At 38.8% G+C, this 12824-nt stretch overlaps 1 protein-coding gene across 1 annotated transcript in view; it reads left to right on the top strand.

Moving 5' to 3' along the window:
* Positions 1–12824, top strand: part of cfap299 (cilia and flagella associated protein 299) — a 76570-nt gene that overhangs the window by 16614 nt on the left and 47132 nt on the right. Inside the window, exon 3 of the mRNA XM_054611658.1 lies at positions 1199–1289. Coding sequence (XP_054467633.1) covers positions 1199–1289 — 91 coding nt within the window. The remainder of the gene's footprint in view (positions 1–1198; positions 1290–12824) is intronic.

Here is a 12824-nt window from a genome sequence, read left to right as displayed (position 1 = left end):
CACTTCCCATGTGCTTTGTTAGTTGAAGTATTCTTGAGCAAGGCAATTAAATCTCACCAATGGCCATCTCAAGCAAGCAGGTCAGATGTTCCCACAATGCACCTGTAGTGTTAGGAAAGAGCATGCATAATAAAACAACAATTACGCCAGGGCTTCATCAGATTAAAACATGTACAAACATAAAACTACAGAATATCAAATATGCATCTAGGTTATTTAAAATGAATTAATTGTTCACATGGTTCTGAATCATGGTTAAAATACTTGAGGCATGAATTCAAAGCACACACATGGAAAACATTGATATAAAATAAAAAAATATCCAATGCAGTGGTTTAGATATTCAATAGAAATAATGGCCTTCTACGTAACTGTGATTTAATGAATGACCCTCTTTCTGCTTCTGCATTCTTAACCACAACTGAGCGCTTCCCAACGAGCTGTTTACGGCCTCTGACATGTTAACCTCCGTGCGGATCGCATGAATGTTTTGCACAGTCAATTCTGGACGCAAGCCAGAGTTCTGTTGCTCCTACTGCAGTGTTAACTGTTCAGATATTAGTGCCAGTGTTTTTTCAGGTGTGGCTATACTAGTGTGCGCCAAAAAAACACGTTTCCATGGAAACAGGCCAGCCCCAAGTGTGTAAAAAGCTGCCACAGTGTCATATGGAGACATTAAACTCTGATAAAATATTGCTCCTTGGACTGAAATTAGGAAAGGCATCTGTGACATACTCCATGATCTTTGTAGTTTTCGGATTTCTTTAAGAATAAATAACATTCACTTATCAACAATATTTATGATAATTACTGGTAAAGAAATGTCGTTTTCCAGTATTTAGGACGCTATCTCATGACTTTGATTGCATGTAATACTCCCTTTCTGTTGCATCTGCATAGTATTCATAGCTGAAACTTATTTAAATGTGTCATTAATCATACATTTGAAGCTCTTGTATATGTTGTATTGTGCTCCCAAATATTAAAGTCATGAAGAAATGGAAAGGAAATATCTCTCTTCTGCAAACGTTGACTCGTTTTCCATTTCAATGAGGAGTTTTGATACTAGAGATACTAGAGTACTGCAAAGCTACATGTTAAAAGGTGAAAAGCTTCCATAAAGAACCTTTAGAGCTTCATGTGACTTTTTCAGGCTTAAGAGAAACATTTCAAACCGTTTGAGTGTTGTCTTTTCCAGGACACTGGCAAGTGCAGGAAAAGAACTCAAAGATAACTTCCTGAAAGCCCTGGCAGAGCGAGAGGAGGCCAACCGCAGTGGGAAAATGACTGTGAGTACATTATTACACCACTCCAATTGCTACGTAATGGGATTCCCCTCAAATATTTCTGCAATTCCATTAGGATGGGAACAGAATCCATACTGTGTCAGGTTGAGTGGAAATGCCCCCTTTCCCCCCCTTGTCCCTCCCCAAATACCACGAGAGCCAGCTGCCCGCCTCTCTCCCATCCATAAACCCCCATTCACCAAACTCCGGCTACCTTCTCCTAGGTGTGCCTCTTAGATGAACCACCGAGATAATTTCCAAAGGGGCCTCACCTGAGGGAAGCCTGAAGGGGTATTACCAATCTGAAGAGAAGTTATGACTCAGTATTACAGTTTATTAAACCTTGCACTGCAACATTTTGAGTTTTTACAACATTAGCTGTGGGATTAGCATTGGTATCAATATCAGCCTTATTTTTAGCATAAATGTAATTTTTGCCTGCATGTTATTCTTTGTGCAAAACAAACAAACAACTCTTAAGTTATGGATGCACAATGTATATGGTCGGTTCTGATACTATACATCCTAGTCTCTGACTCTACTTGGTTTCTGACTGTACTATTTTAACTACTCAGACTGTACTTTTTTTTGTTTGTTTTTACGTCATGTATTGTATGTATTATGCTTTGTCCTTTCTGTTGAAAAAACCTAATACTTATTACAATATTAACTGGACTTAATAAACAATAGTCTTGAGACAATCACTAGTCACAAGAGTCGTTAGTATCGCGTGCCGCTAGTCACGTGAGTTGTTATGCACTGGCTAGACAGGAGAGTCGTTAGTATCTGTGGTTATATGACTCGCTAGTTCTCATGAATACATATGTTGAAGACACTTCCTGTAAGTATCGTCACATTACATAACAAAAAGTTGCTACATGACTGTAATGTAATGTAATGTAATGTAATGTAATGTTACCGCTAGTCACGTGAGTTGTTACATGACTCGTTAGGCATTTTCTTGAAACGTCAGTCCTAAGTATCGTTAGTTACATAAGTCGCGCAAAAAGTTAGGCACTTGCTAGTCATAAGATTCGTTAGTGTTGTTACTTACATGAGTTGCTTGTCATGTAAGTCTCAAAAGTCGTTAGTATTGTAAGTACGGTTAGTTACACGAGTCACTATTCACATTAGTCGTTAGGAATTTGCTAGTCATATGAGTCGTTAGTATCTCTAGTAACACAAGACGCTAGTCACATGAGTTGTTAGACACTCGCTAGTCAACTACGATCTTCTCCTTACCCTAACTAGGTAGTTTTGTTGCCTATTTTGAAAACACACTATGCATGTAATGAGTGCATATTGACACACTGTCCCTCGCAAAACTGACCCCAGACAGGAACCTAGAGCATCATAGTTTGAAGTGAAGGGCTGCAGACCATGTCTTTATATTTAAAAAGTTGTGAGTAAGAACGTGTTTTGATATGAAGACAGGTGAGGACAGAGCCGTACGTTGGTTCATGTAGTTGCCAAGTGTGAGAGGTGCCAAGAAGGTGCCTGGCTGAGTGCTGAGAGATAAGGATTCCCCCTTGCCCATCTTTCTGGCAGAGATCACAAGGTCTCCTAAGAACTTTGCACTTTGCACTTTTCTGTTTGGTGATTTCCACAGACAGAATCTCCAGGTGCAGCCGGTGAGTAGAGAGTGTGTGGTTGGCTCCATCAGGCCGTGACCTCCAGCACACTCTGGGGCAGCTCGCAACAGAGTGTGAAGCGGCTGGAACGCAAAGTCTGAGCTACTCTGCCAGGAAATGGTCAGCAAACGCCTCCTTTTTTGGGGTTGGGAGTGAATTCCCACCCCAAACAAAGAAGCACACTTATCTTTAGATCTCGTTTAAGGGTGACGGTAAGACGGAGCGCAAGATCAAAAAGCCTATTGGTGTCGGGTTGGCAGCAATTCCGGCATTATGACAAATCTGTCCTGTCTGATGTGAAGCTTAAGCTGCCAAGTGAGCCGAACAGTGAGGAGCTCTTGATTCATGGATGAAGCCTGCACGCTTGATTAAACTGACATGCACCAGGGAGAGATTATTTTTTACTACAAACATTACTTTTAACACAATTCTCCGTCTCTACTAACAGTATATGATGTATGGAATGTGTACCATTTTACGGGGGTATTGCATTCAGCTTTATTCTGCAGGGATTGTAAGTGTTGATAGACTCCAAAATGATTCACTTCCAAGATGCTGAAGTACAGAGAGAGAAAAAAAAAAAAGTTTTGTTTGACCTCCACTTACCTGCCCCTGTGGGCTTTGCAATTATGAGATCACATGGAGTGCACGGAGGGGGAGTAGAGGTAGTAACACCAGAAGTTTTCCCGCTGGATGTTTCACTGTGTAAACAGTACCGTGCAAAAGCCCCCCCCCTCTCTCTCTTTCTTTCAGCCCCTTCATAACTTAAACCATTGGAGAGATACGGCTTTATTCCACCTAAAGAAACCTCCAGTGAAATCACAAGTGCTTTAAAGTATCTCTTTAATTGAGAAAAAAAGAGTCAGAACAAAAACAAGCCAAATATCACTTTGTGTATTACCAACATCGCTTTGCTGACGTGATATTTTCCCACCTCTTCGTACTTTTTTCGTCTCTTAAGAGCTTCCTTTGCTGGAAAAAAAAAATTGGATCAGGGAGATGTTTATTTTCCTCTGAGAGCCCCACTCTGTTGAAAATTGAACCCACATTTGTGCGCTTAATGCCGCTTTCTCTTTGAAACTGTTTAAGTAACAGGTAATCTTTATACAGTTTGACGAGCCTTGACCTCGACGGTATATTTACATTACGCAGATGTATTCCAGACATACAGTAAAACACGTGTTGTGCCTTTTTTTTTTCATTCGTATTCTACTGTATGTATATTTTTTAACATTCAAATTGTACTCTGGTATTTATACATATGTTAAACAAGCTGTATTTTCATTTTTACATCTGCCAAAATTTGCAAAACAACGATGCAGTATGAAGAGCTTTGACACGGTTTGGATTTCCTTCCTCTGCTCTGCGTTGCACCTACGATCCTCTTCATGAAAGTGTCAAATTACCCCCGTTAATCTTCGATAGGGTTGAATAATAAGACCACCCAGCATCGTGAGGTATCTTTCACGTGGGCTTTCTAAGGGCCTTTTGAAACACATGACTCAAACTCCTACCTGCCAGGCTCCTCATACCCGAGGATCAGTCGCACTAACGCATTCCAGGTCCTCACATCCACTCGTCTTTAATGCGAAGCAGTCCTTGTCCTACACATGTTTTTAACTTTCTTTACTATAATTTTTTATGTTTGCACATTACATAGGTGACTGGGGTATAAAAACAACTGATAGATATTCTCAATTATACCAAAGATTTGTATTATATTTTTCCCTAAATGTATCTTGGCATTATCTTATCAAATATGTGCTAATTTGTGTAAATTTCCAGAAGAGATACCTGATGGATGGCTTCACTGGATAAAGCCAGGTTTATTGTTTCATTTTGTTGACATATTAGCGTCAAAGGTTTCACATAAATCTGAAAATACTGTCATCAGCCATAAATAACTTCATTTTTGTCATGTTTTAGGATTAAAATGTTGTATAAATCAGCCTATGAATGATTAATGAACAAACCTTCAAAATATATATAGTTAGATGTTTAGTTAGTTTAACCTGAGGTGGATATTTCTGGCTAAGAGTCTGACTTTTTTTTTGCGGAAACTGCCTTAAAAGAAATGTATTAAAGTGGCAATCCTTAAGACTTTGGTCCTGGTTGATTTAGAATTTCTATTTGAGTGAAATAATCATATTTTTCGAAGAGCAGTCGGAAGTCTTAGGCTGTGACCGAAATTCCAAATTGTTTATGTAATTCCCTTTTTTTGCGTCTACACAAAAAAAACTGCCACCACAGACGACCAGTTTATCAAATTACAAATATATAAATATTGAGATACTTTCATCAGTGGGTTAGTCAATCACCATTGTTGTTACCTCCTTCAGCGATAGATAGTGACTTAACAGACATTTATTTAAACAAAAATCTTAAAAAAATGATTATACTATATTATCTAATGGTAACTTTTGGTGAATTAAGGAGAAAGCTACCGATGCAAAAAGACAAAGTACCAAAATTAACAACTTAATATGTATTTTGGGTAATTTCTTTCCACTAGTCTGAAAGAAGATATGGGTAAAATAGCCCTAAAATGACCAGTAACTGAAAAAATGTATTAATAAATGTTTTTCCCTGGGGTGTCTCCACTTAAGTAGCATTTAAGTTATTCTATCCTGCATGTTATAAAGGACCCACCAACTTAATCAAAAAAGAATAGCCGGTCTTCATTGAAGTTGAATTCTACATGTGGTTTTAAAAAATCTAAATCAAACACAAACTGCCCAATTTGTTTTATTTGACATTTAACTTTTACTGTCTTTGTTGTGAGCTTACCCAGTGTTTACCGACGCTGTCTCCAGTATCTCCTACTTCATTTATCATAAAGGAAAATCATCCACGTTTCAGGCGCTGTATGGGACGAGAAAAAGAAAATACTTAAAGCTGAGTTATTGGCTCCCATTTAAAAGGATGACATATTCATTGTGGTCTTCCGTGTCATTCATCAGAGGGGTCGCTCTTTTGTCCCTCCTTTTATGTCCTTCTCAGTCTTTCAAGTCGGGTTGAAATTACACCTGTCACTTAATACACTTGTCAGGTTATTCAGTCTCCTCTGTCCCGGCCCAGACGCCATTACAAAAGATTGATAGAAGACATGACTCTTGATGAACAGAGCTCGTCTTCCCTTTGTGTGCGGCCGCTGCGCCCTACCCGCCTGTTTCCCTAAAGGTTTACGGCAAATTAATAAAAGGAAATGAAGCATATTTTGTTTTTAAAGTATTGACTCTGATACCTTTTTCCCCTTTAATTATTGGTCTGTAGAAGGAGCCCTCTGCTATCTTTCTGATCAGCTCTCAGTGCCTTGCCTTCACTCTTGCTTCAACACTTCCCTGGCCCTGTTGCGTAAAGCTGCCTCACTGCCAAAAGTCACACACAAACAAAAGCTGCACCTGGGCAGCTTTGGCTTTATTTGCACTAGGTAAGAAGTTACGTTTCTTTTTTTTTTTTTTTTTTATCAAATCCAGGTCACACCTGCACAGGATGCCTGAGGGGTGTCCATTGTTGGGAGGTTCACATGTGAAACTGAAAGGTGTGCTGCCACCACCCACTCTGCTCCCTGTTTGTTTCCAGTTTGTTAAGAGAGGCTCTGGAGGTATCAATGTCGAAAATTGCAACACATCAAACTCATGTTAAACTAATGAACCTGCACAGTTAAAAGCAGCTATGCATTGAGCAATAATGTACTGACATTTGTAGGTTATTTAGCCAAAACAGATTTTGCCAGCGAATAAAATAGTATTGAAATAAATTAGATAAATAAAAGCATGTGCCAAATTTTTGTGAGTGTAGTTCATAACATGTTGAGAAATGCCTTGTCTTGCAATGTTAAGATATCATGTTAGAAACTGTATCCACCAAATTTGCATAAAAAAACAATTACTTGCACTTTCATTTAAATCTGTGAGCCTGTTTTTGAGATTTACGGCTAACTAACATACAGTTTTATGGGATATAAAGCATACACTTGTTGGTGGGTGTAATAATCAATTACATCAGAATGCTTTGTTGTTTAAATAAATATGACTAATCCCACAATTGAATTTAGTTTGATTAGTTCTAAAGTGAAGAAGGTGATACAAATGTCAAATTGATCTGGCATGATGACCAAAATATGACCCAAGTTGAAAAGGTTTTTTTTTTGTCTTCAAAATATCTCTTTAAAAGGGTTATAAATTATATTAGACAAATATTTTGACATGATATAATTTCATCAACAGTGAATAACATGTGGTTACCCATGGTGCATTACAAATAAATTACATAACAGACATGATGACTGATGATGATAATTGATGATAATGCATTTCACCTCCATCAACTGTTGTTGACCAAAGAACATAATGAACCCTGAAAGTAAATATTCCCTCCCCTTAAGAAGCAAATAAATATGTTTCTTATTGTGTCGGTGAGGCCGATCACTCACTCGGTAACAGGAGGGAGCGTCATTAAAACAAAGCACCTGGCACGCTGCTTCACCGTAGAGAGTGGATGTTTGCTCTCAGCTCAGTACCAAACAGCAGGGCTGTCACAGGAGTCAGTTCTGTTGTGTCAGCAGAAAAGAGCTGACCATGGGAGTCACATTCAACCTGTCAAATTTCTTGAATAAGAAAAAAAATTGTTAACAAAGATTTTACCCCGTCAACAATTTGGTGCTCAGTTCATGAGTCGATCGATCATGAAACTCATAAATACATACATATATAATGTGAGAAAAATGAATATCATAAAAATATTTAAAAAAAGGTATGTTAGGAATCATCAAAACTCCCAAAAAATGTAATAAAGCGCAGGTGAGAAAACATATTGCCTTTGTGTTCAAGAGGGTAGGGCCAATAAATAAGTAAGTAAGTTAAATGTATAACCCATTTCAGTTGATGAATGACTTAATGTTTCCAAAGCTCCTGAATATATCTCACTCTTTAAGCATCTTATTCAGTTTTTACTTGTTGCATGTAGGGATGACAAGATACCAGACTCTTTGTACCGTTGAAATTCCACCATTCTCAATACCCAGAAGGATACCAAAACAAGTCAATACGTCTCACTTTTTTTTTTTTTTTTGCAAATGTTTCACCAATCCCTGATGATTCACCTCAAATTCTTGCCCAAAACTAAAACTTTACATAATGACATCATGATAACGTTATCATTTTCCTTCACCCAATACACTCACTTTTTACTGAGAGTAGAGCTTGAATGCATCATAATGTAACTCAATGCAACGTCCGTACGTTAGCTGTTAGCTCCGTTACTTAGCCTAGCAGGTTTCTGCTGCCTAACGGTCGCTAACTCCCGCCGATTTTGTAAATTGTATTTGCTGTTCACAACGTCACAACGTTCACAAACAATTATTTGCCATCAGCTTGGTACTGAAGTATCTATTTTCATGACTTCTCTAGATGCATTACACATGTGCGTGGTATTTCAAATATATAAGTAGGGATATGCTTTGTAGTTGTGATTGGTGACAGCCAATAGTTGACTTGGCCAAGAATTAACATTTGATAACTTAGTTGTCCAAAGACCAATGTGGACATTTTAAAGCTAAAATGTATTTCACTGGAAAACGTGACAACATTGGTTTTGCATTATCAGATATCTAACTCAATAACAGTCAGCACTCAACTTATTGTCATTTTATTCAATATGAATGCAGATTGTTTTAAACAAAGACATTAAGAAAAGCTCTGCAGAAATGTTCCTCCTTTTTAATTTTGCCATTTTGTGAAACTAATTTGACTGTTCAGAAATGATTTTCAGTCTCCCACCCTTTCAGTTGTGGAATTTAGCTGGTTGGCCTGCGCTGCGTGTCTCATGCCCAGAGGGGACATCCCGCATAAAGGAAGTGTTTGTCTTTGGTCTGTGGACCCAGCGAGTTCTGTATTGATAAGCCCCTGTCGCTATAGATAATAAGGTGGTCAGTCATGCAGCCCAGAGATCAAGTATAGCATTGAAATTAAAGAGGAATTCCCAGCCCTATTGCATTACAGGCCGTGTGTGTGTGTCCCTGCTGCCCGGTCCCTTTTGTCCTTGTCATGGGCAGTAAAAACAACAATGGCAAGTTTGATTTCAAAGCAGCAGGACCGAGGTGGACAGCCTTTAGAAAAGGAAAGAGGTCCTGCAGGGCTATCGTATGACCTTGACTTGAATGGTGTCACAGAGTTGTGGAGAGGAGAGGTGGGGATAAGGCCCCAACAGTTTGCAACCATCTATCAAGTGGACAAAAAATGACTTTTTTTTTTTGTCTGGAGAAGCGAGCATTGTGATATTTGAGATCACCTGATTAGCATCTATTTTTCTTTTTTTTAAGTTCTTAAAGTGGCCCCATTATGCTTTTCCACTTTTCCCCTCTTTTTAGTGTGTTTTATATATTTTTGTACATGTAAAAGGTCCGTAGAGTGTAAAACCTGAAGTCCACGCCTAAAAGGAGTTACCCTCCCCCTCAGAAGCTCCTGAGCTGCTTGAAACGTCTCCATTGAATTTTCTCCTTCACTTCTGTAACTTTATGAGGTCATAATGTAACTTTATGAGGTCACAATGTTACAGAAGTAAAACTTCTTCCGGCTAGTTTGGCCCTCAAACAACAAAAGAGAGAGATGGAGCTGAAACTCCGGAGGAAGAGTTTTTTGAAATGTGAAACGTTGATCAATCACAACAGAGCGGGCCGGCTGACCAATCAGAGCAGACTTTGGTTTCTGGAGGGAGGAACAAGCGCTACAACGGAGCGTTTCAGAGAGAGGGTGAGAAGAGGTGCTGCAGGACAGCCAGGAGGAGAAAAACAAGGAGGATTATGAGCATTAACCTATGTAAACATGTGGTAACTGTAACTTGAGATAAAAATACGCAACCGGAAAATAGCATAATAGGGCTGTTTAAGACTTGATACAGAAAAAACTTCACGGTATATACCCTAAAATGACCAACCATGTTGTTCTAACTGTTATATTGGCTGCTGATTCTTGTGACCACCTTTTTTTATTCTGAGCTGTAATACTTTGGCTGAACTTGCTCACAGTTGCAGGTCCCGAGGAAAACCATAACATTTGACTGTGAAGTATTACTTTTGGCTGATAACGAGACGTGGATTTCATGGGTAGTGTCTTAGTCTATAAAAAGAAAATGGAAAGCCAAAGCATTATGTGTTATGTTAGTCCACGCAGCCAACATGGCAGCTGTGCCCCGTCTCTCAATGTACCCAATCTGCCACTGAGGGATTTGGAAAGGAATGAAGAAAACTGTACCGCCCTCATGTTATACAATTGTCTTCTAGAGCTTTTTGATGAATGAAATTAAAAGATAATGATAGATTAATCTGATTCATACATATTTGAAGTATTTTGACAGAGTTTCTTCTATGAGATGAAGCTGTTATCAATAGCAGAGCTTTGACGTGAAAAGTTATTCTTGAATGAAAGTATAATTAGTGGGTTAAGTCCCAAAAGCCAAATCCAGCGGGCCATTTGGATGCCGTTTCAGGGCGGATGAAAGGTTTGTTTACCATTTCAAATCAAACATCAGATATCCCAGAATACAAATGGCACTAGTTGACTCACTGTTTTGCCACTGAAAGCCTGGATGAGCCCCGCTGTAATGATTTTCTTCTGCACCGTCCTTCCTCCCCTGAACAGCTGCTATTGTCCAGAGACGTCGCCCCACAAAATGTGGCCCCCTGGACCAGTTTCAGAGCAAATGAAAACGGATACACTTAATCTAATCTCTCTGGATTTTTTTTTTTGCACATCACCATCAAAACATCCGTCAGCTTGAGTTGCCACTGGGAAGATGGGGAATCATATTAAAGCTGTCAACTTGGTATCAAAGGAAGTCTTGCATTAGGTGGAGGCCATCTGGGGGTCTGGATAAACCACGATCGCTCTTCGTCACCAGTCCTCAAGAGCTCTCACTTTGGACACAGTTGATGATTTATTGGGAAGCAGATTATTTAAGGGATTACTTTATTTTCTTTTGGTATTAAGGCAGTCTCTTGAGCCTTACCTAGTATTAATATATATATATATATATATATATATATATATATACTAAATCACAGAGACAACAAAGACTGTAGATAAAGGAACTCACATCCTTGTTGCCCTTTTGCACTGCAATAATTTAACAGTGTATAAACTGGGGCTCTTGAAAAACCTTGATTTTCCAATGTATTTTAATTTTTTGGGGTTTTACACAATTATTAATTAAAATCAGGACTGGCTAAATGTCATGTATATGTGGTGTTTGGTAGCTGATTGAAGAAAGCAGTTTTAGGTCAGACAACATTGTAGGAATTGCCAACTATTGAGCTCCATTATTCTACTACTTTTTCTAAATAGTCCGTAATCCAAGTTGATACAGAACTTTACTTTGTTACTAATGTTTGTCCTTGTTGTAATGCGGCATTTCAATTGACCCTTCGCTCCAGTCCAGCCTTCGAACACAGACTGGCCAATCACAGTGTGGCATCGGCTGTGCTCCATAGACTATCATGCAATCGTTTCAGATTTTCTTCATTTTCAGGCTGGTTTTGTAAATTCAGAGCGAGTCACTGTTTGTTGTTGTGTAATAGTGCAGACTGGTCTCATCCGGCATTCCTAACAAAAGATACGAAAAATAATGGGCTGTAAATCGCGGATTTCCCACGAGGATGGGTCCAACAAATGGCTCTCTTTCATCCAGGAGGCGTCTGTTGGTTTTACCATGTGAAACAAGAAGTCAACGTTGATGTTTTTGTCAAATAACTTTAGTACTACACTAACGGCACTTCCGTGTTTGTTTTTTAACCCAAATGAGGATCTACGCTTAAACATAACCAAGTAGTTTGTTTCCTAAACCTAAATAAGTCTTTCACGATCTTATCCCTTAAAGTAACTAAGTAATGTTGTTGCCTAAACCTGAGTTTCTTTTGAAAACGGAAACATATTGCAAAGACCGTGTGCATGTTACGAGGGCAAATTGACACTTATTGCTGACACTCGTAGGAAAATGCACGAAAATGAGGAGTAACTTCTTCATATTGTGATATTGAGCACATCATGAACTTAAGTTAGCATTTCTATGCAATGCTATCTATGGAAGGTATACTGAATGTCAACACCTTTAATGATTGTAACAGTGTATAAAGACCTACTTGGCTTACTTGGCTAATTGAATTGTCTTCTGTCTGGATGGCCATGTGATGTGGTGTTTCACTTTAACACTGTGATCTGTAGTCTTTAGCTTTTATCTTCCTTTTTTTTAACCTGTTTTCAAGGTCACAGGCTTCTCCCTTTCGGGAGAAAAGTTGAACTGTGAGGTTGAAATCATCCAATGCTGTAATCAATCATTATTTACAGCCATATTATCTTTTGCATTCCTTTCATTTGACTTTTTCACTCCAACTCCCATCCATGTATTAGGAGGACACAGTGTGCATGTGCTTGTCATATATTAGGGAGGGTAGAACAGCAGTGTTAAATACTACCTAAAGGTTTCTGGCTTGTCCCTGGAGGAATGTGCACCTGCAGGTGGTGTTTTCTCCAGACTCCTTAGGCTCAAAGTCAACACTTTGTGTAGCAGGTCACTTAAATACCTTTAAATCAAATGGATGGAAGTCGGTGTATAAAAAACACCTTAAAATAAGTATTTTTATTTATTCATCAACAATATTTACAGCCTCACATTCGCAAATGACAAAATATTAAGTTGTATCGATGCAGCCAATGCATACCTTTCATTGCAGCCGTTGTTTATTCTTCTGCTTCCCATCCTACTTACATCATCCCTTTGGATTTCCCTCCAAAACAGTGATTAGTTCATTCCAGTTGGTGTCTGGACCCATCTTCTTGTCGGGGAGGGAAGCCAAAGAGTTGCTCATCGTCTGAACTAGACTTGTGAGACTCATCTGGTCCGTTAAGCTGCA

The sequence above is a fragment of the Anoplopoma fimbria genome, chromosome 13, assembly GCF_027596085.1.
Source record: "Anoplopoma fimbria isolate UVic2021 breed Golden Eagle Sablefish chromosome 13, Afim_UVic_2022, whole genome shotgun sequence".
In the NCBI taxonomy this organism is placed as follows: Eukaryota; Metazoa; Chordata; class Actinopteri; order Perciformes; family Anoplopomatidae; genus Anoplopoma; species Anoplopoma fimbria.
Note: the sequence above shows the minus strand (reverse complement) of the source record. Positions and strands in the feature narration are given on the sequence as shown.